General features: G+C 37.9%; 2 protein-coding genes across 3 annotated transcripts; both read left to right on the top strand.

Moving 5' to 3' along the window:
- The first annotated feature begins 1,232 nt into the window (after positions 1 to 1,232).
- On the top strand, positions 1,233 to 9,225 carry LOC139956702 (V-type proton ATPase 21 kDa proteolipid subunit c''-like). Its single transcript, XM_071955221.1, has 7 exons — positions 1,233 to 1,527; positions 2,456 to 2,504; positions 3,055 to 3,138; positions 3,894 to 3,971; positions 4,890 to 5,005; positions 6,832 to 7,022; positions 7,729 to 9,225. Exons 1-7 carry the CDS (start codon positions 1,470 to 1,472, stop codon positions 7,759 to 7,761), a joined length of 609 nt encoding a protein of 202 aa, XP_071811322.1. The 5' UTR covers positions 1,233 to 1,469; the 3' UTR covers positions 7,762 to 9,225.
- Positions 9,226 to 9,908: 683 nt separating this feature from the next.
- On the top strand, positions 9,909 to 16,620 carry LOC139956676 (uncharacterized). 2 transcript variants are annotated; one of them, XM_071955219.1, is made up of 5 exons: positions 9,909 to 10,423; positions 11,334 to 11,460; positions 12,114 to 14,104; positions 14,393 to 14,545; positions 15,396 to 16,620. In XM_071955219.1, exons 2-5 carry the CDS (start codon positions 11,458 to 11,460, stop codon positions 15,481 to 15,483), a joined length of 2,235 nt encoding a protein of 744 aa, XP_071811320.1. In that variant the 5' UTR covers positions 9,909 to 10,423; positions 11,334 to 11,457; the 3' UTR covers positions 15,484 to 16,620. The 2 variants fall into 2 exon arrangements, with proteins under 2 accessions (XP_071811320.1, XP_071811321.1); XM_071955220.1 differs by lacking the exon at positions 9,909 to 10,423 and adding an exon at positions 10,516 to 10,537.
- The last annotated feature ends 1,517 nt before the right edge of the window (positions 16,621 to 18,137 follow it).

Genomic DNA, 18,137 nt, shown 5'->3' on the forward strand with positions numbered 1-18,137 from the left:
GTCCACAGGACTGTTTTCCTAAACCCAGGCAGCAAGAACGTACGAAGATCTAGAGAGGACATGGTTAAAAAAAAATTATTACGTACGTACGTAATAATACTACGTACGTACGTAATAATATCACGTACGTACGTGATATTACTACGTACGTACGTCATAATAACTACGTACGTACGTGATAATTACTACGTACGTACATAATAATTACTACGTACTGATGTAGGGATTATCACGTACGTATTTAATAATTAAAACGAATGTAGGCCTACGTATACGTACGTGTTTGGTGATATAGCCTATGTTAACACTTGTCTAACGTAAGCGAGCCTACGTTATATACTGCGGGTGATACATTTTCATATCAAAGATGGAGAGGGATGAACTTGTTCGTATGTACATTAATTTAGGGTTTAGCCAGAAGGAAATCCTTTATTACTTTGACAGCAAAGCATCGGATAATAGTTAGGCGCATTCAGAGGAGCCTTTTCTTGTATCGCATGAAACATTCAGACATTGTGGATGTGGAGATTTTTATATTGTGGCAAGCCTAAGCACATACATTCCTGTGGTGTTAGTCGAACGAACGTACCAATTGTCTGTCTCCGGCATTTTTTAGTTAACTATAAGTATAAGCTTGACTTCTGTGGTATACGTATCTTGCATCTTGACAAATATGTTACAGTATGTACGTTCCGCGAACCGCCACTTCTTACTATCTTCAGTATAGAACGTAAAATTATCACGTACCGTACGTACGTGATAAATATTACGTACGTACGTTATAAATATTACGTACGTACGTAATAATTTTTTTTTTTACCATGTCCTCTCTAGATCTTCGTAAGAACCAACCCCCTGCGTATAGTAATCATATGAAGCCCACGTGGTAAAGCAATTGAACAGCGCCGATGGCAACAACGTAAGTTTAGACAACGAAATCAGTTTGCCCTTTTCGCGCGTCCACGCGCTAAAAGGGCAAACTGATTTCGTTGCCTAATCTAAGTTTGTTGTTGCCTAAACTAAAGTTGTTGCTGCTGTTTTACCATGCTGTTGCTCAAACTCCCGTTGATGTCTAAAATTCCGTTAAACTTAGCAACGAAATAAGTTTGCCCTATTCGCGTTCCATAGACTAGTGGGAGCTATCGCTCCCCTGTGCGTAACTTCCATTGCAATGACCATCTGTACTGTTTGGCTCACTGATCTACAGTGTAGATCAGTGGTTTGGCTTGACACGGTAGTGATTGAGTTCGAAACCGGAAGTCACAAGCATCAGAATATATCATGTCCTATGACCAGCACAGTGCAATATTGGCTAACTTATTATAGTATAACTATACTATACTGTATAAGTGTAGGCCACATTGATGTCGACTGCAGTACAAATTCAAAGCTGTATAGTTCCAATTAATGCTGATACTTAACTTAAAAACATTCGGTTTCTTAATGGTTCAGAAGAATTGTTACTAAACATGTCGCTGAGGCTTTATAGCGTAGGCTCCATTCTGGGAGCATTATTCACAGGAATAGGTAAGAATTACGAATACGACGAGAGAGGACAAAACACTAGACTAGGCCTAACTTTAGCCCTCATTTGATGGTAGGCTAATACTGAGCAGTATACTGGATGATTTGTGTTGACCCTGCTGCAGTGTAGCCTAGGTCTAGGCCTACGTCCCTAACATTAAATTCTTAAGCTACTTGAGCCTTGTTAGTCGTAACAATAAAATTTTGCAAACACTTACAATCAAACAGTAGGCCTTACAGTTTAGCTGAATGCCCAAGTTATACCATAACTTTAGCATAGGCCTTACTAATTTTGTTTATGATGTCTAGGCTAGGCCTGTGTATGCTAAACAGTTTTGCCCAGGCTGTATGCCCACTGCTGCAATTTGCAAGTAGGCTTAGTCTACAAAACTTAACCAAGCTACAAATTTCACAATCAAATGAGATGATAGCAATGGAAGTTGCGGAAATTGGATACATAGTTGTGAATGTTATCGGGACATAAGAATAATAAGAATAAGCAAATTGTTATCTTTCTGTAGCGTACTCGAGAGTTGTTTTTGCATTTGACATGGATCCTTTTGGCAGCTTTTACAGTTGCATTCTAACAAATATCTTTAAAGGAACTGGAACTGTATGTTTGTGTAACTCTTATGTTGAAGTTTGATCGCAATTGGAAACATTCACAGGTTATAGGAATTTTTATCTTAATTTGTTACTAGGATATACCTGTGTATTTCCTCCTAAGTCAGTGCGATTTTGACAGAAAATGTGGTTACCAATTTGCAGAGCCTAGAGGGTTACCATAAGTCTTCATTATATATCATGATTGTCCCATTTTTGCAATGAAAATATAATCCCCCCCCCCCCAACAAACAATGTTTTCCCAATTTTCTTAAGATCATTCCTGACATTCAGAAATATTATTTATAACTTATTTTCTTTTTTGCAGTCCTGTACTATATAATCACAGACCAAATGTTCAGACTAGACCCAGGATGGTAAGCAAAATTTAATTGCATCTACGGTATAGGCTTAAATATAACATAGATGGCCTTAGAACATCCATACTCTTATCACTTTTGATACGGTTCAAATAGAGCATATTTTCGCAAGCAAGTGGTTGTACAGAATGTAATACTGCGTACAGTGGTAGTAGCCAATGTTAGGCAGGAAAAAATATCTTCTGATTGCGACATCCGTACAAAATGCAATGTGTGTCATGGGAGTGTTTATACATTACTCATTAACAGGTTAACTTCCATCCCATTATTATGCTGCACAGGTTAATTTTGCAGTTGAATTTAAACCCAAAAAAAATTTGGAGAAGGGGGGGGGGGGGAACATGTTAACTAGCAGTCAGTGAGTAAAAAAGAAAAATATTGTCTATACAGTTTGCCCCACTTCCAGGCATGTTCTGGACACAACTTATAGCTGTTTGCTTAAAACTTTCCATATTCATAGTTAAACGTACAGTTAAAACTTCAAATTTATAGCTGTTCATGGTTAACAGAAGACTTAATATTAACATGTTTTGCTTTTGTGTTTCAGGTTTATTATGAGCATCCAGCCAACACTTTATGCTAATCTTGGCATTTCATTCTCCATATCCCTGTCTGTTATAGGTGCAGCATGGTGAGTAAATACACTGTAATATTACAGAATATATCAACAGTCCCTTATTTTCAGCAATGTGCTTACATGCAAGGGCAGTGACATTGTTGGTTACTTACTGTAGGGCAATGTGTTATCTGAAGTCTATACTTGACAAAACTAGCCAGTGAGGGTTCAGACTATTTCATTGCTTCAAGTAATCTGCTGTCCAAGTTACAAGCCAGGCACCTTCATAAATCTATTTTCCTTATGAGAAGGCTGGAGTTCCATTTCTCAATGTGCAGTGTGTCTGAGCTGCTTATGTCATCTTCTGGTAAAGGTGTGTTAACTTGGTCATGTCTCTATAACTTTAATAACTCCTGGTATTTGTGGTTCAAGATGCATAGTTGCATTACAATCAAACATTTTCTAATTTTTTTGCAATCAGAGGAAGTTATGTTGTTTGTTAATTCTTCAAGAGTTGACATTTTGTGATGCTGTCAGGGTCAAGTGGGTGAGTTCCATCTGTAACTCAATGTATCTCAACACCTGTCACAGACTTGAGATGTTGTATGTTGCTGCTATTATCAATTATTAATGATATTAAATGGTTTAGGTGAAGGGAAATGCATTTCCACGAACAAAGGGAAATATATATCTTTTTTATCACTCACAAACAAGAACTTTTCTAAAGGATCTTTGTGAATGATGATGATGAGGGTAACTAGGCGTTGCAGATCAAGGAATAGTTCAGAGATACTTTTGATTTAATTAAGATGTGGCTCATTTCATTGCAGGGGCATCTTGACCACAGGCACCAGCATTCTTGGAGGAGGAGTAAAAGCACCAAGGATTAGAACAAAAAATTTAATCAGGTGAGTCAGTGGCTTTGTGTGTTTCTGTGTGTTTGCATTGTGGTGGTTTTCTCCTGTTAATATATTCTGGGTAGATGATGTGAGGTGAATTATATAGTTTGAATATGTATTATATGTAAATATGTATCTGGTTTGTACCCATTCAGTGGCTGTACTGTAAAGTTTCATGCATATGCATGTTTTGTGACTGTATGATTACTACTGTCATACACATACAGCAGACTACTGGTGACTAATGCATGCACATCATCCAGTTTTTATTATGAGTTGGCTTGGTTACTATGTCTAACCTAAATAATGACCTAGATACATTATATCTGATGTAATTTGTAGTATTTTGGACGAATTATTCCCATCAAACCAGTCATTTTGCTGCATAGAGCCCAGAATCTGTTGAATTGTTGACAGTCGTAACATTTGGATCCTCACAAGGTAGTCATCAAAAGAGGGCCTTATATTAGCTGCTTGTGTTTCCATGGTAACATATCTTGCCATTAATGTCCCTAGTCATATTGAGCATATAGTGTAAAGTCACAAGAAAGTCTGTTATAACACTTTAGCTGCCTTCTCATTGACAAAGCACTCTGTGTGCTGAAATCCTTCCCATCTCCTCAGCTCACACAGCTAATAATGTTGTTAATATTCTTTAATCTGACAGCGTATTTTTCTGTGAAGCTGTGGTTATCTATGGTATTATAATGGCAATCCTTCCCATCTCTTTAGCTGACATGACTAATTATGTTGTTAATGTTAATAATGTTCCTAATCTTTCTTCTTTTATCTGACAGCATTATTTTCTGTGAAGCAGTGGCTATCTATAGTATTATTATGGCAATCCTTCCCATCTCTTTAGCTGACATGACTAATTATGTTGTTAATGTTAATAATGTTCCTAATCTTTCTTCTTTGATCTGACAGCATTATTTTCTGTGAAGCTGTGGCTATCTATGGTATTATAATGGCAATTGTTATATCTAATGGTGTGACTGCAAAGATGACCATCTCAAACCCAGGAGGACCTCAATATGCAGCAGGTGAGATGAGATTGTACCTCTCTGTTACCATTGTACCTCTCTGTTGCCTGATGAAGGGGGAGGAGGGGTGTTCAGGAACCTACAGCCATGAGGCTGGGGTCAATTTGCAGCCCTGAGAAAATTTGAAGAAGCATAGACACTATAGAGTATATGAAGAGTGCAAAAGGGGGCCCTGTGACTATTGTCCCCGGCCCAACCTGGCTCTCAAAGCCTCTAGGAAGAACTGAAATGTGTCAAATTGGACCACTAAGGTTATGGTTAACCCAGGGAACAACAGGGCCTAGTAGCTACTAATCATAAGGCATGTCTGTGTGTCTCAAATGATATGATTAACCCACGAAACAACAGGGCCTAGTAGTTACTAATAATAAGGTGTGTCTGTGTGTCTCAAATGATATGATTAACCCAGGAAACAACAGGGCCTAGTAGTTACTTATAATAAGGCGTGTCTGGGAATCAAAGAGAATGAAAACTACAAATGAATAGAAACAATACAAGGAACAATGTAATAACAATTTTACAGCATCTCTCAAACTGTTGTGTTGCTAGTTGCTATTGTGATGTTTGTTTGGTAGGTTGGTAAACTAGCCATGCTAACACAAATAATCCATCAAACCATTGTTTTACTGTAGATGCTATTGTTATGTTCGTTTGTTTGGTAGGTTGGTAAATCAGCCGTGCTAACACAAATAATCCATCAAACCATTGTTTTACTGTAGATGCTATTGTTATGTTCATTTGTTTGGTAGGTTGGTAAATCAGCCGTGCTAACACAAATAATCCATCAAACCATTGTTTTACTGTAGATGCTATTGTTATGTTCATTTGTTTGGTAGGTTGGTAAATCAGCCGTGCTAACACAAATAATCCATCAAACCATTGTTTTACTGTAGATGCTATTGTTATGTTCATTTGTTTGGTAGGTTGGTAAATCAGCCGTGCTAACACAAATAATCCATCAAACCATTGTTTTACTGTAGATGCTATTGTTATGTTCATTTGTTTGGTAGGTTGGTAAATCAGCCGTGCTAACACAAATAATCCATCAAACCATTGTTTTACTGTAGATGCTATTGTTATGTTCATTTGTTTGGTAGGTTGGTAAATCAGCCGTGCTAACACAAATAATCCATCAAACCATTGTTTTACTGTTGATGCTATTGTTATGTTCATTTGTTTGGTAGGTTGGTAAATCAGCCGTGCTAACACAAATAATCCATCAAACCATTGTTTTACTGTAGATGCTATTGTTATGTTCATTTGTTTGGTAGGTTGGTAAATCAGCCGTGCTAACACAAATAATCCATCAAACCATTGTTTTACTGTAGATGCTATTGTTATGTTCATTTGTTTGGTAGGTTGGTAAATCAGCCGTGCTAACACAAATAATCCATCAAACCATTGTTTTACTGTAGATGCTATTGTTATGTTCGTTTGTTTGGTAGGTTGGTAAATCAGCCGTGCTAACACAAATAATCCATCAAACCATTGTTTTACTGTAGATGCTATTGTTATGTTCGTTTGTTTGGTAGGTTGGTAAATCAGCCGTGCTAACACAAATAATCCATCAAACCATTGTTTTACTGTAGATGCTATTGTTATGTTCGTTTGTTTGGTAGGTTGGTAAATCAGCCGTGCTAACACAAATAATCCATCAAACCATTGTTTTACTGTTGATGCTATTGTGTATGTTCTTTTGTTTGGTAGGTTGGTTGGTAAATCAGCCGTGCTAACACAATCCATCAAACCATTGTTTTACTGTAGATGCTATTGTTATGTTGGGTTTTTCTTGGCTTTGATCGTTTCATTTTCTTTTCTCACTCAAGGTTTCCTGATGTTTGGTGCTGGATTAATCGTTGGCTTCTCTAACCTCTTTTGCGGGATATGTGTGGGTATTGTCGGGTCCGGGGCTGCCCTGGCCGATGCACAAGATGCTAGCCTATTTGTCAAAGTCCTTATCATTGAGATCTTTGGCAGTGCCATTGGGCTGTTTGGTGTTATTGTTGGTATTTTAATGGTGAGTTAGCAGATTCCTCAAGATTTATGCTGCTTAGCAACCAGGGAATACCAGATTTGTACCAGTTCTTCTGCTGGTGGGCAAGGGTGGGAGGGAGAAGTGCTGTGGTCAATTTTCATTCTCGGATACCTTCAGTGTGGGGTTAGGAGGGGGGGGGCAAGATGGTAGGACCTTACAATCTTATCACTCCTGTCGACATTAATTGGATTGGAAAGTCATTGCTAAATTTGACAATTAATCAGCATAGCTTAAAGTGACTAAAGTTTCTGCAATCTAAATCTTACTCAGTTGGTATAACCATACATAGTACAACAAAATACCTGTATATTATACATTAAATTCACAAAAAATGAACAACAGTACCAATTTTTGCAGGCTTTGCAAGTTTGCATAAAACAGCAACACTACAACAATAAAAGTTTGTTTTTTTCAATATGAATGGTTTATGTGCAATGAGGAAACATGTGACTTTCAGGTAACTAACTAATTCATCACACAGCATATAGCCTAATTATTTTCAGTGAATTAACTTCCCACTGGGACACATTTATGCCAAGCTCCAATTAAGGATGTTTGATTTCAATTCTTAGTTACAATGTTAGCTATTTTGTGCTGTTACCATTTTCATGTCATTTAGTAACGGAGATACTATCAAACTTTAAATGAGAAATGTTACCTAATGTGGTTGTTGTTCTTATTTTTACAGACGAGCAAAGCGTCCACTCTCTTGGCAGCCTAATGATAGAGTTTCTTCCAGATGGTTTCAAACGTAACATGCCGCATTCCTTGTATTATATACCAGAGAAATAAGTCTTAATGCCTCATATTAGTAAGTTATGAATATGTTCAATGTCAGAGCCAGCCTTCCAGTGACTAACCGGTTTTGATACATTATCAATTGGGTTTTTGTTTACCAGGCATCAATAAAAATATGAAATGAAACTGATTCTCTGAAAAGATACCGATACTCTGAAACATTGCAGTATTTTGTAGATTCTCCTGATATCTTGATTTGTTATTGTTTTTTCCTTTGATGGATTTCTCCGTATTACTGAACTGAACAGATAGATCAAAATATTGACTTTATTAGGTACTACAAGGGCTTAATTCCTTGCTATGAAAGATATTGCATCATGATGGGGTTAAAGATGATATTGAATAGATATTGAATAGATATTGAATGTGTTTTACTTCTTTGGACATTGGATGGGCCAGTGTTGGGGCTCAGTGTGATTTTGGGTGGGAATGTCACTAGACAACTCAAGGTGGGAGATAAAAGGGGGGGGGAGAGGGGGCAGGAGAGAATAGGTATCAAACTATTAATGTATCTTAGTCAGAAGAAGAAGTTACATGCCTTTGATTAAAGTTTATTCTTCTTTGGTTAAGTTGATATGCTATCATTTAATATATGATTAGTGTCTAAAGATGGGTACTGGGAACTTTAAAGTTGAGAGGACAAAAAGTTTTTTAATGGTTTGTTACCTGGCAAAGTGACAACAATTTTGCATGTTTTGTAAATGTACCTATATTTTCAATGCCAAACTGTCTCTGACTTTTTCTGAAAATTGTGCTCTATAATACGTCAAGTTCTTTTCTTTCATTGATGCTTAAAGGAGATGAGTATTTCCGTTGAATATGCCAAAATGGTCATCCACATTCAAACTTCAGTAACCATAGAGCGATGTTGACAGCATTGCTTCCACTGGTGTAATTTACTGCCTAATTCAACACTCCTTTGAGGTCGAGAAATCACTCTGGAATGTCAAAACCAGCAAGCAAATTTTTGTGAAAATTCCAGGAGATTGCCTGTGAAAGCAAAGTGTTGGCATATTGTAGCGTTATAATTTAGGATGCAAAACTGCTAACCTTTAAAACTGTTGTGTATATATGTTAAGAAATGTTGGAATTGTTTCAATCAATGATGTCAATGAAAGTGATTGCTTCTTTCTTTCTTAGGTAAAGATAAAGTAATATATTTTTTGTTGGCAGTATTTGTACTAGTTGAGTTAGTAATTTGACGCTCCCTTCATCATATGATTGTTGTAGTTATTCCTTCATTCATGAATATTGTGAGTCTTGTTTCACATCAGATTGGTGATCTTTGTAAGTATGCAAAAAGTACTTTGCCAGCAACTTTTAAAGTTAGTGCAATGTAACGTATGTTAATGGTTGTTTAATCAATATATTACTATATATAAATAAATCCATTGTTTGTTTTGCCTATTTTTGCTTCATGATTTAAAGCAATATTCTCATCAAATATCGTTTCAAATTAAATGACACACCATAACTGTTACAAGGGCAAGATTTGTTTTGGTCGGTAATCAATCATTTTCTGATATTCTAATTTAAAAAAAAACTTAGTTGAATAGTGTAAAATGATTAAATTTGCATATTCTTATTGGGAATAGTTGATGCACCAGACCAGTAAATATCTCAGGGCTCTTACCTGTTACTTCAACTTTTCGGTGCCCCTTCTTTCCCCCTTCGAAGGCTTGTTCCCCCCCTATTGGCTTTCCCTGTTACAATTTATTGGCCCTGTTAGGCCCTACCATTACAGTTGGATTCCGCTATTGGTTCTGCTATTGCGGTTGTTTTCCCATGTTAGTGTTGCCGTTGCCCATGCATGAACACAAATGTATTGCTAGATTTAGCTGCATTGCCGACACAACTTCATCGGTTACCAAGAAAATATATCAGCCTCAAAAACCAAATATCTCTGGCCAATACATCCCAGGAGATAAACCCAGTCCCAGGGATTGGTTTATTTGAAGGGAACAGAAGTTGTTGCTCTTGGCAGAATTCTGAACAGAAATACCCATTACACTGGGAATTTTGTTTACAGTAAGCATTGATTGTAAAGCAGACTGTGCATATTGTGTGAACTTGAACACTTAGGCCAGGCAACATTGCACCGTTAAAATCAACTACTTGCCGTTTACAGTGTATCTGAAATACAAGACACGGCGGAACTTCTACTAATAAGTTCTACCAGCGAGTCCACTTGGAGTCCATGTTTCTGTCAAGTGTAACCCTAATGACATTTAAATTTAGCATTCCTTTAACTCGGTGAGGAATGTTACAGAGAGGCAGACATGCGAAGCTCTCCCTTACCTCCCTATCCCAAGGTGTTAACCTGTGGATTTCTAGGGAACTGTGTAGAATAACTATTTGTTGATTTTATCGCGCAACTGGTTCGAAGCTATTTTAGATGGCCAAGACTTACACATATACTGTATATATACTGTATATACCATTTAGTTGCGAACGAGCGTGACTGCGGATATCTAGCCTTTTCAGTTGTAAATATCCATGGGATTTGATAGTTGTGGAAAACTTAAGCCCAATCATGTATCAAGAACATTGGACGCCCATCTGATCAGAGAGGCAGCGCTGAACAAGTAAGCACGGAAACAGACTCAAAGAGAATCTTTTAATAGATTAGTTAGTTTATAGAATCCTGGGCAGTACCAGTTGGCTAAGGACATTTCTATCCAATATGTCGTAGGCCTAGGGTAGAACTTAAAAGTAGAAGTTTCCTATCGACAGGCTATACGGCCAGCTGAAGGCTATATACCATTACTAGTATTGTCTAACTTAGGCTAGCTTACATGTCATGAAGCCAATAATTATTGCAAGACCTTTAGAAATGAAACTTTACGTAGCCTAACCAGGCTATGCGTACACTGTACTTAGCCTAGGTTGCCCTGCCTCAATGTAACGTTAAATATCAACAATATATAGGACTAGGCCTAGCTGAATTGTTCTTGTCAGTATGACCAACGTGAACTTTAAGTTCCAAGTTATTCCTAAAATTAAGGCATAGCGCTAATGTACACCGTGATTGACACTTCATGTTTACGGAACTTGTAATACTAACAGATATTGGTATTTCCATTAAGTCTTACTGTATACAAAATAATACTGCCACTGAAGAAGATCAATATTTGTAGCCTTACTAGTTGTCAGTGATGATTAACTTAGCCTAAGTCTAAATTATAAAGATGAAATCTAACAATTAAGTAGCCAACTATTATTAAATAAACATGATCTTGCCCATGTTGAGTATAAATCTGAACAGTATAAATCAATTTAATTACATAGCCTAGATTCATTTCTCCTGATTTTATACAGTAACAGTAATTTAGAAATTTTGTAAGGGACCGCTATAATCCTATATAAATAAAGACTAGATCCTTCTCCCCCAATCACCCCCCCCCCCCCCCCCCAAATGATCGATGCTTGTATTTAATCAAGGTATTGATTGTTTGCTTTGCAATGTGTTTACTTTGCAATATTGAAATTTTTCAGGTATGAATTAATTGAAGCAACACTGGAACTAAATCTGATGTATAGATTACCTCTTCTGTATGTAAGAATGATAGCAGATGGACATTTTCCTACTACACAAAGGCGCACATAATGTTATGAAGAAATGGTATGTTGGTACTATATTATCTTGCTATCTGTTCATATAACTTTACCTTTTTCATTATATGAAGTTAGGCCTGTCCTCTCTCTCACCCTATCATACGAAAACAAATATTCTTCCTACGTAGTTCAGCAACATACATGTTTTAATTAGTTTTTGGGCACTGTCTTGGATGTATAACAGGTTTCATTTTATTTTGCAAAGATGTAAGACATACTATAGTCATTGCTGGCTTGAAGCTTTCATTTCACCTCAGTTTTTTCACTGTGAAAGGATCAACTTTGCTATCAGCCCCACAAACTATAGCAATGTATCTGGAGAAAGAGTTATTTTGCCTTGTTCTACTATTTTTACACAATTTGTGAAAATTGTATGATTAGAAACAACATTGTTATTAAGGTTTCCTAATGTGATATTTGTGTGAATATGTGCAGCTATTATCTCAGCAGCCGTTTTTCTAGAATGATAATTAATTGGTACCAGAAGACATCAACAGAAAATGAAGTGTACGCCAATCTTACAACAGGAACTAAACTTCATGAATCCCCAACTACTGTATTGTACACTGCCCATTAGTTGTGCATTAGATTTTGATATTATTTGATTAATTCATGATTTAATTTCAATTTTGAGAAATGTCTTAAAATTTGTTTTTGTAGGGGGCCATCCAGGTTGAAGTCAAAATTTTAAGTGGTACTAAACCCATCTTGTTTTCATGGGAGAATCCTCTTAAGAAGTCTGTAGAGTGTGTCTTGGTGACGTGTGCCTGTCAAGCCCTTGGTTTACGTCACGGCAAGGCCAAGAGAAAGGATCGAACCGCTGTGACTTCTAGCAGCCAGCAGTGGGCATCTAATCTTGCTTATGCACTGGAGAAAGCTGAAGTTGTCACATATGCTTCTATTGACCCTCTGGAGAGTATAGCTAACCATATTAATGTATTCCAAGACACTGATCAGAAGTACTCTAAGGAAGAATGGAAGAATCTCTCAAAAACAGAAAAACAGAAAATAAGAAGGAAGATAAAGAAACAGAAACAAAAGGAATGCTCAAAAATAAAGGAAGAACAATTAGTTGTTCGCAATCAAGATGAGCAATCTGCTGCGACATTAATTGATGAGGTTTCAACGTCCCCTTGTGGACAAGATGACAGCGAAGGTATGGAGGCAGCTACAACAGTTGATGAAGAGAAATGTAAACCAGTGGTTCCTAAGGATAAACAAATTGGAGAAGGTCTATTGGATGTGACATCCAAAGGAGAGATATATTCCACAGGGAAAGACTTTGTGGTTGTCCCTGATTCCAGTGAGGAAGTTACAGAGGTTGATACGTCCTCAAGAGAAGTTGAAGTTGGGAGAACAGAGTGTGATGTGACAAATGAAATACTACCTGAGACACAGGTTGTCACAATGCATGATGAATCTCAAGGAGATTTGTTAAATGAAAGTTTAAGCCCAAAATGTATTGAAAGTGAAGGGCTCTCTGTGCCTACCATTGCTTCAATGCCAGCTTCAAACTCTGTTTACCTCAAGGCCATAAATGATTCAGATGTTCCAAATGGTATCACTTCGGAAAACACTGTTTCAGCCGCAAGCAGCAATCCTGTGACAATTATCTCTGTAGATGAGGCTGTTACAAGTCACAAGGGTTCTGAAGTCACTACTGGCAGCTCAGATAACGACACTGTTCAATTTGTAGACATTCAGGGAGCTGTAGTTGTGTCATCTGCTTTCCCAAGCTCAGTGTCATCCTCTCTCTCTGATGAGCAAACACTTATGAAAGCTATTGACAGCATCATGGACATGTGCCCAGCACCAGAGATGGGTGAATCTCCAGTGCTTCCTGAGACCATGTATACGTTACCAACAACAACCACAACACCAAATGAATTACCAAGAACTAAAGTGCCATTTATCAGAAACCTCACAGAAGAGGAACGGAAAAAGATGTTCAAATTCCAGTCAGACTCTGAGAGAGAAAACCAAGCTGCTTTGGAGTCTGGGAATGCTTGTCTTTGTGAACAGTGCGGTAAAGTTTTTGGTCGGCGTAATTTGAAGAAACATATTCAGACACACCAGAAAGGTAGAGAAAGAGATCTGATTTGTGACATTTGTGGGAAAGGTTTTTTTTTTAAAAATGGCTTAAGAAATCATCAACAAATCCATAACAAGAAGACATCATTTGTTTGTCGTTACTGTCCCAGAAGTTACAAAACATTCTTTGGACGCACCATTCATGAGCGACTTCATTTCTCTGTTTACCCAGAGACTTGTCCAAAATGTGGAGGCAAGTTTAAGTGTAATCGAGATCTGAAGAAGCATTTAGCCAGAGGCCGTTGTGATGGAACAGTGGAAGTTGGTAAATCGAGTGTGTTAAAGAAGAAGAACACGGATGGCTCAACCACCTGCCATATCTGTAAGAAGGTTCTGAGAAATGGTTCGTTACCGGCGCATTTGTTGATGCATGAGAGGAAGATGTTCACCTGCCCTGTATGTAACAAGGTTATGGCATTCGGTACCAGATATTACCACTTGAAAATACATGAAAACAAGAAAGACCACAAGTGCAGTGTTTGTGGAAAAGATTTCAGTACCAAGCAAGCATTGCAGGCACATTTTAGGGTGCACACTGGTGAGAGGCCCATCAAGTGCAGGTGAGGACAGAATTTATTCAAATGAAGTAACCATGTTGATGAATCCTACTTTGGTCTGGGGCCCCAAGTCTAATAACTTGCTGTAGATTAACTGTCTGTTATTAGACTGACAAAGTTTCCATGCAGTTTCTGAAATAAATCTTTTCCAATTTAATTTTTTCAACCTTTGAAAGTGGATTTCTTATCCTAACTTCCATCAGTAATCAGAAATTGTTATGAAATGTTTTCCATATTTTTGAAATTTTCATATAGTCTTAGGATAATCTCATTTTGACCATTTTTTTCCAGGTACTGCGACAGAACTTTTGCCAGGTATGGTCCTCGTGCAGTACATGAAGCTACTCACACAGGAGAACGGTCCTTTAAATGCACCATTTGTGATAAGTCTTGGAAGGATAGGGCCACCTACTGGCTTCATATGAAGAAACATCACCCTGGAGAGTAAGTCTGCTAAACATTTGAAAACTCCCTACCCCCTCTCCCCCCCCCCCCCCCACCCCTCCCCCCAAAAAATGGGATACTGCCATAGATAAGATGTAAACTGGTGTTAAAGTGAAGCATCTTGTAGGGAATATTTTGGTGGGAAACAGGTCTGTATACTTCAATATTTAAATTTACAAGGTCAAATGCAGTTCAGGTAGCTCCATTGTCAAGCAGTTTTTAAATGTAGGTTATGAAACAAATATGGCAAGGCTGTTTATTGTTCAAAAATAACCTCAAAGTGAAGTTTTCTAGTAATATTCGGGTGTGTATAATGGTGGGGAAAGATACAACATATGTGAGAACTCAAGAATTTAAGTAAGCAGGTATTTTATTGAACTGTATTGTCATGAGAAAGTGAACCATTTGATATACTGTAGAAAGTAACTTAATATAAGAACAAATCACATGTGTATGTATGACACGAGATGAATCATTTTCTGAGAACTGTAGAACAGAATCCTAGACCTGACTGACATCCTGTAACAAAGGCTAAGAAAGTGATATTGTTTTTTATAGTATATATCTAACCACTGTCAATCAATGGTCATGTTACTATCTATGTGAGGTGCACCTTCAAATAAAGCAACAGAGAAAATTCTATGTCCCTCAAGTTTAAAATAATGTTTCTTCCTTGTATTTCATCACGAGTCAGATTTATTCTGATTTTGTATGTATGTATGTATGTATGTATGTTGACCAAGTTATTTTGACCGAGTATTTGACCAAGTATTTGACCAAGTATTTTGACCAAGTTAACAGATGAAATTGTCATGTACTAAACTATTTTCCCTCTCACTCTCTCCTCCAGACCTCTCTACTACAGGCGACTCTCGGCTCAGATTAATAACCAGCGACTGGCAAAGGCGATGCAACTACCAGCATCACCTTCAGAATGATCCGCCAGCAACTGGCAAGGGAGATGCAACTACCAGCATCGCCTTCAGAGTGATCCACGGTTACCACTCATTAGAGACAACAAACTATGTGTGTGCCTTCATATTCAAGTGTACTTTAAATATATTGACAAACTAAATTGGTCTCTCATGTTCTAGTTTACTTAACTAAATATTTAAAAGTCCTCAGGTCTGTTTACGACATTATTTTTAATTGCACACACTTTTAATTACATTCTGTGGAGACGGATCAAACAGATTAGAAAAGTTCTGGGGAATATGTCCTGACTTTATACTAGACTGAATAAATACTGGCTGAATCATTAATTGATGGTGGAATACCTAGTCCAGTGGTGGGCATGAAATTAACCAGTTTGTGAAGCACAGTGAACTTTGAACCTAATCTGCAAGACCACAAATACTTAGGGATATTCCTACTGCAGCTGTAGCAAACTAGGTATTAAGAGGGGGTTAAAAAAAAACCTTCTACAGTTATAGGGGCCTTGCAACTTCAGTTAACCCATGTGTGATCTAAGTCTAACATTCATTTCAATGCAGCTGTGTGAGAGTTAGAAATTAATAATTCCTACTACATACATAGTTTTATCATATTTAATATGGATACCAATGTCTACAAGACTGTATATTGAGTAGTTTTCAATAAAGGTTTCTATGCCAGCCTGGGTAGTATGCTACTTGAAATATAGAAAATATTGCTGACAATCATGTGAGACTCAAACAGCAATTTTTTTGCAGGTAAGATTGTGTAGATACACTTCTACAGCCTTTCTTCTTTGATTTACTTTACAAGTGGTTTGTGTGGGGGATGGGGGGGGGGGTGAGGGTGGAGAGCTAGATCCTACATTAATCATTTTTTGGTTGTTATTTGGGTTAAGTTTATCAATTAATTGCACAATACATATACGTTGCTGTATGATGTTATTTATTTCTATTTGTATTTGAAGGACTTGTATATACCCAACTATTATAAAGGTTATCTGAAGCGACTATAATAACTTCAGGTTTTCATTATTCAAACTACTATCAGATATTGATGAGAGTCAGATAATTAACTGTCCTACTCAGACGGACAGAAGAATAAATATATTAAACTAGTATTTGATGGGAATACTGATTATCTTCTCACACACTTTCAGTGCTTCATTTAATGCCAACATTTCGAAAGGGTAGGGTGTGGCATTCCAGAGTTGTACCCCCTCCCCCAGTCGTAGCCCCCCCTCCCCCAGTCAAGGTAAATGTTTGGTTTACATTCAGTCTGGGAAGAACTTAAACTTCTATTTGTTACCACAACCCCCTTTAAGACCTAACTATGGACCTAATTCGTAGTCTATATATGCCTCAGTATGCACCATTTTAGGTTTAGACTTTTAATTTTGTTTTCTGAGGCTGGACACCCGGTTCCCGGACAATTTCCCCCTGGACGATTTCGCCCCGGACGATTACCCCCCAGACGATTCCCCCTCGGACAATTGCCCCCCGGACAATTCCCAACCCTGACAATTGCCCCCCGGACAATTCCCACCCGGACAATTGCCAACCCTGACAATTGCCCCCGGACAATTCCCACCCATGACAATTGCCCCCCGGACAATTTCCCCCGGACAGTTTCCCCCCGGACAATCCCCTTCCTCGGAAATTTCGACGATTGATTGACAGCCGATGTAGGCGGGGTTTAGGCTATTATTCCAGTAAAAATGAGGGTGTGCAACAAGAGATTTCAGTCTTGGTTTCGATGACAATCGTAACCTATGCATTCATGCAGGCGGAGAGTGTGTATGCGTGTGTGTTGGGGGGGGGGGGGGGGTGTAACGCCTCGCTTGTAAATACGATATCTCAGGAAGTGAAGCTTTGACCAATCTAATATTGGTGTATATGAGTAACACATTGGGTAGAAGAACCCTTTTGTTTTGTGGGTAGGTCAAAGATCATTTTGAGTCACCAGGGGCCAAATAGTAAAAACCTTGTAAAGACGATATCTCAAGGATGTAAGCTTAAACCAATATCATATTTAAGTTCGTGAGTAGGGGACCACATTTAGGAGCAAAAGCCTCTAGTTTAATGTGGAGGTCAAAGGTCATTTGGGTTCACCAGGGGTCAAATAGTGTAAACCTTGTAAACACGATATCTCAAGAAGGGAATGTTGAACGAATCTCATATTTAGTATGTAGTTGTGACACGTTCAGTACAATATTTTATTGAGATCAAAGGTCATTTTGAGTCGCCAGACGCCAAGTTGTGGAAACCTTGTTTATAAGCTACAGTATCTCCCACCGACCAGCCTATCAGATAACATGTGCGTTACGCCTCGTACGAATAGGGGGCTATTGGCATTGGAAATGAGCTTATGGGCATCCGTAGAATCTAAAACTCAAAAACTGTAAACTCCAACATACTTGCATTTGCTTAAACCTGCCGCTTGGAAGCCTTACTTTGCGTGCAAAAGGTGTACCATTACTTTAAATAATTCAGACAACAGAGGATAGTTGTAGCCTTCCTGGATTACAAGCTGGGATAGGGGACCAAATGGAATATTTTTGCCACTGACTTGAGTTGAGCCCACTCTTTTTGAATTTCCTCCTTTATTTCTTCAAGCAATCTGGGTTGTTCTGATCATTTAGCAGCAAAGTACTACAATG

Source organism: Apostichopus japonicus, chromosome 2, assembly GCF_037975245.1.
Source record: "Apostichopus japonicus isolate 1M-3 chromosome 2, ASM3797524v1, whole genome shotgun sequence".
In the NCBI taxonomy this organism is placed as follows: Eukaryota; Metazoa; Echinodermata; class Holothuroidea; order Aspidochirotida; family Stichopodidae; genus Apostichopus; species Apostichopus japonicus.

Bases quoted from the DNA above. Each gene is read 5' to 3' on its own strand.
- LOC139956702 (XM_071955221.1), top strand. From the start codon at position 1,470: ATGTCGCTGAGGCTTTATAGCGTAGGCTCCATTCTGGGAGCATTATTC. The intron at 2,505-3,054 runs GTAAGCAAAATT...TTTGTGTTTCAG, and splicing joins TTCAGACTAGACCCAGGATG to GTTTATTATGAGCATCCAGC. The intron at 5,006-6,831 runs GTGAGATGAGAT...TTCTCACTCAAG, and splicing joins AGGACCTCAATATGCAGCAG to GTTTCCTGATGTTTGGTGCT.
- LOC139956676 (XM_071955219.1), top strand. The intron at 14,105-14,392 runs GTGAGGACAGAA...ATTTTTTTCCAG, and splicing joins GAGAGGCCCATCAAGTGCAG to GTACTGCGACAGAACTTTTG. The intron at 14,546-15,395 runs GTAAGTCTGCTA...TCTCTCCTCCAG, and splicing joins AAGAAACATCACCCTGGAGA to ACCTCTCTACTACAGGCGAC.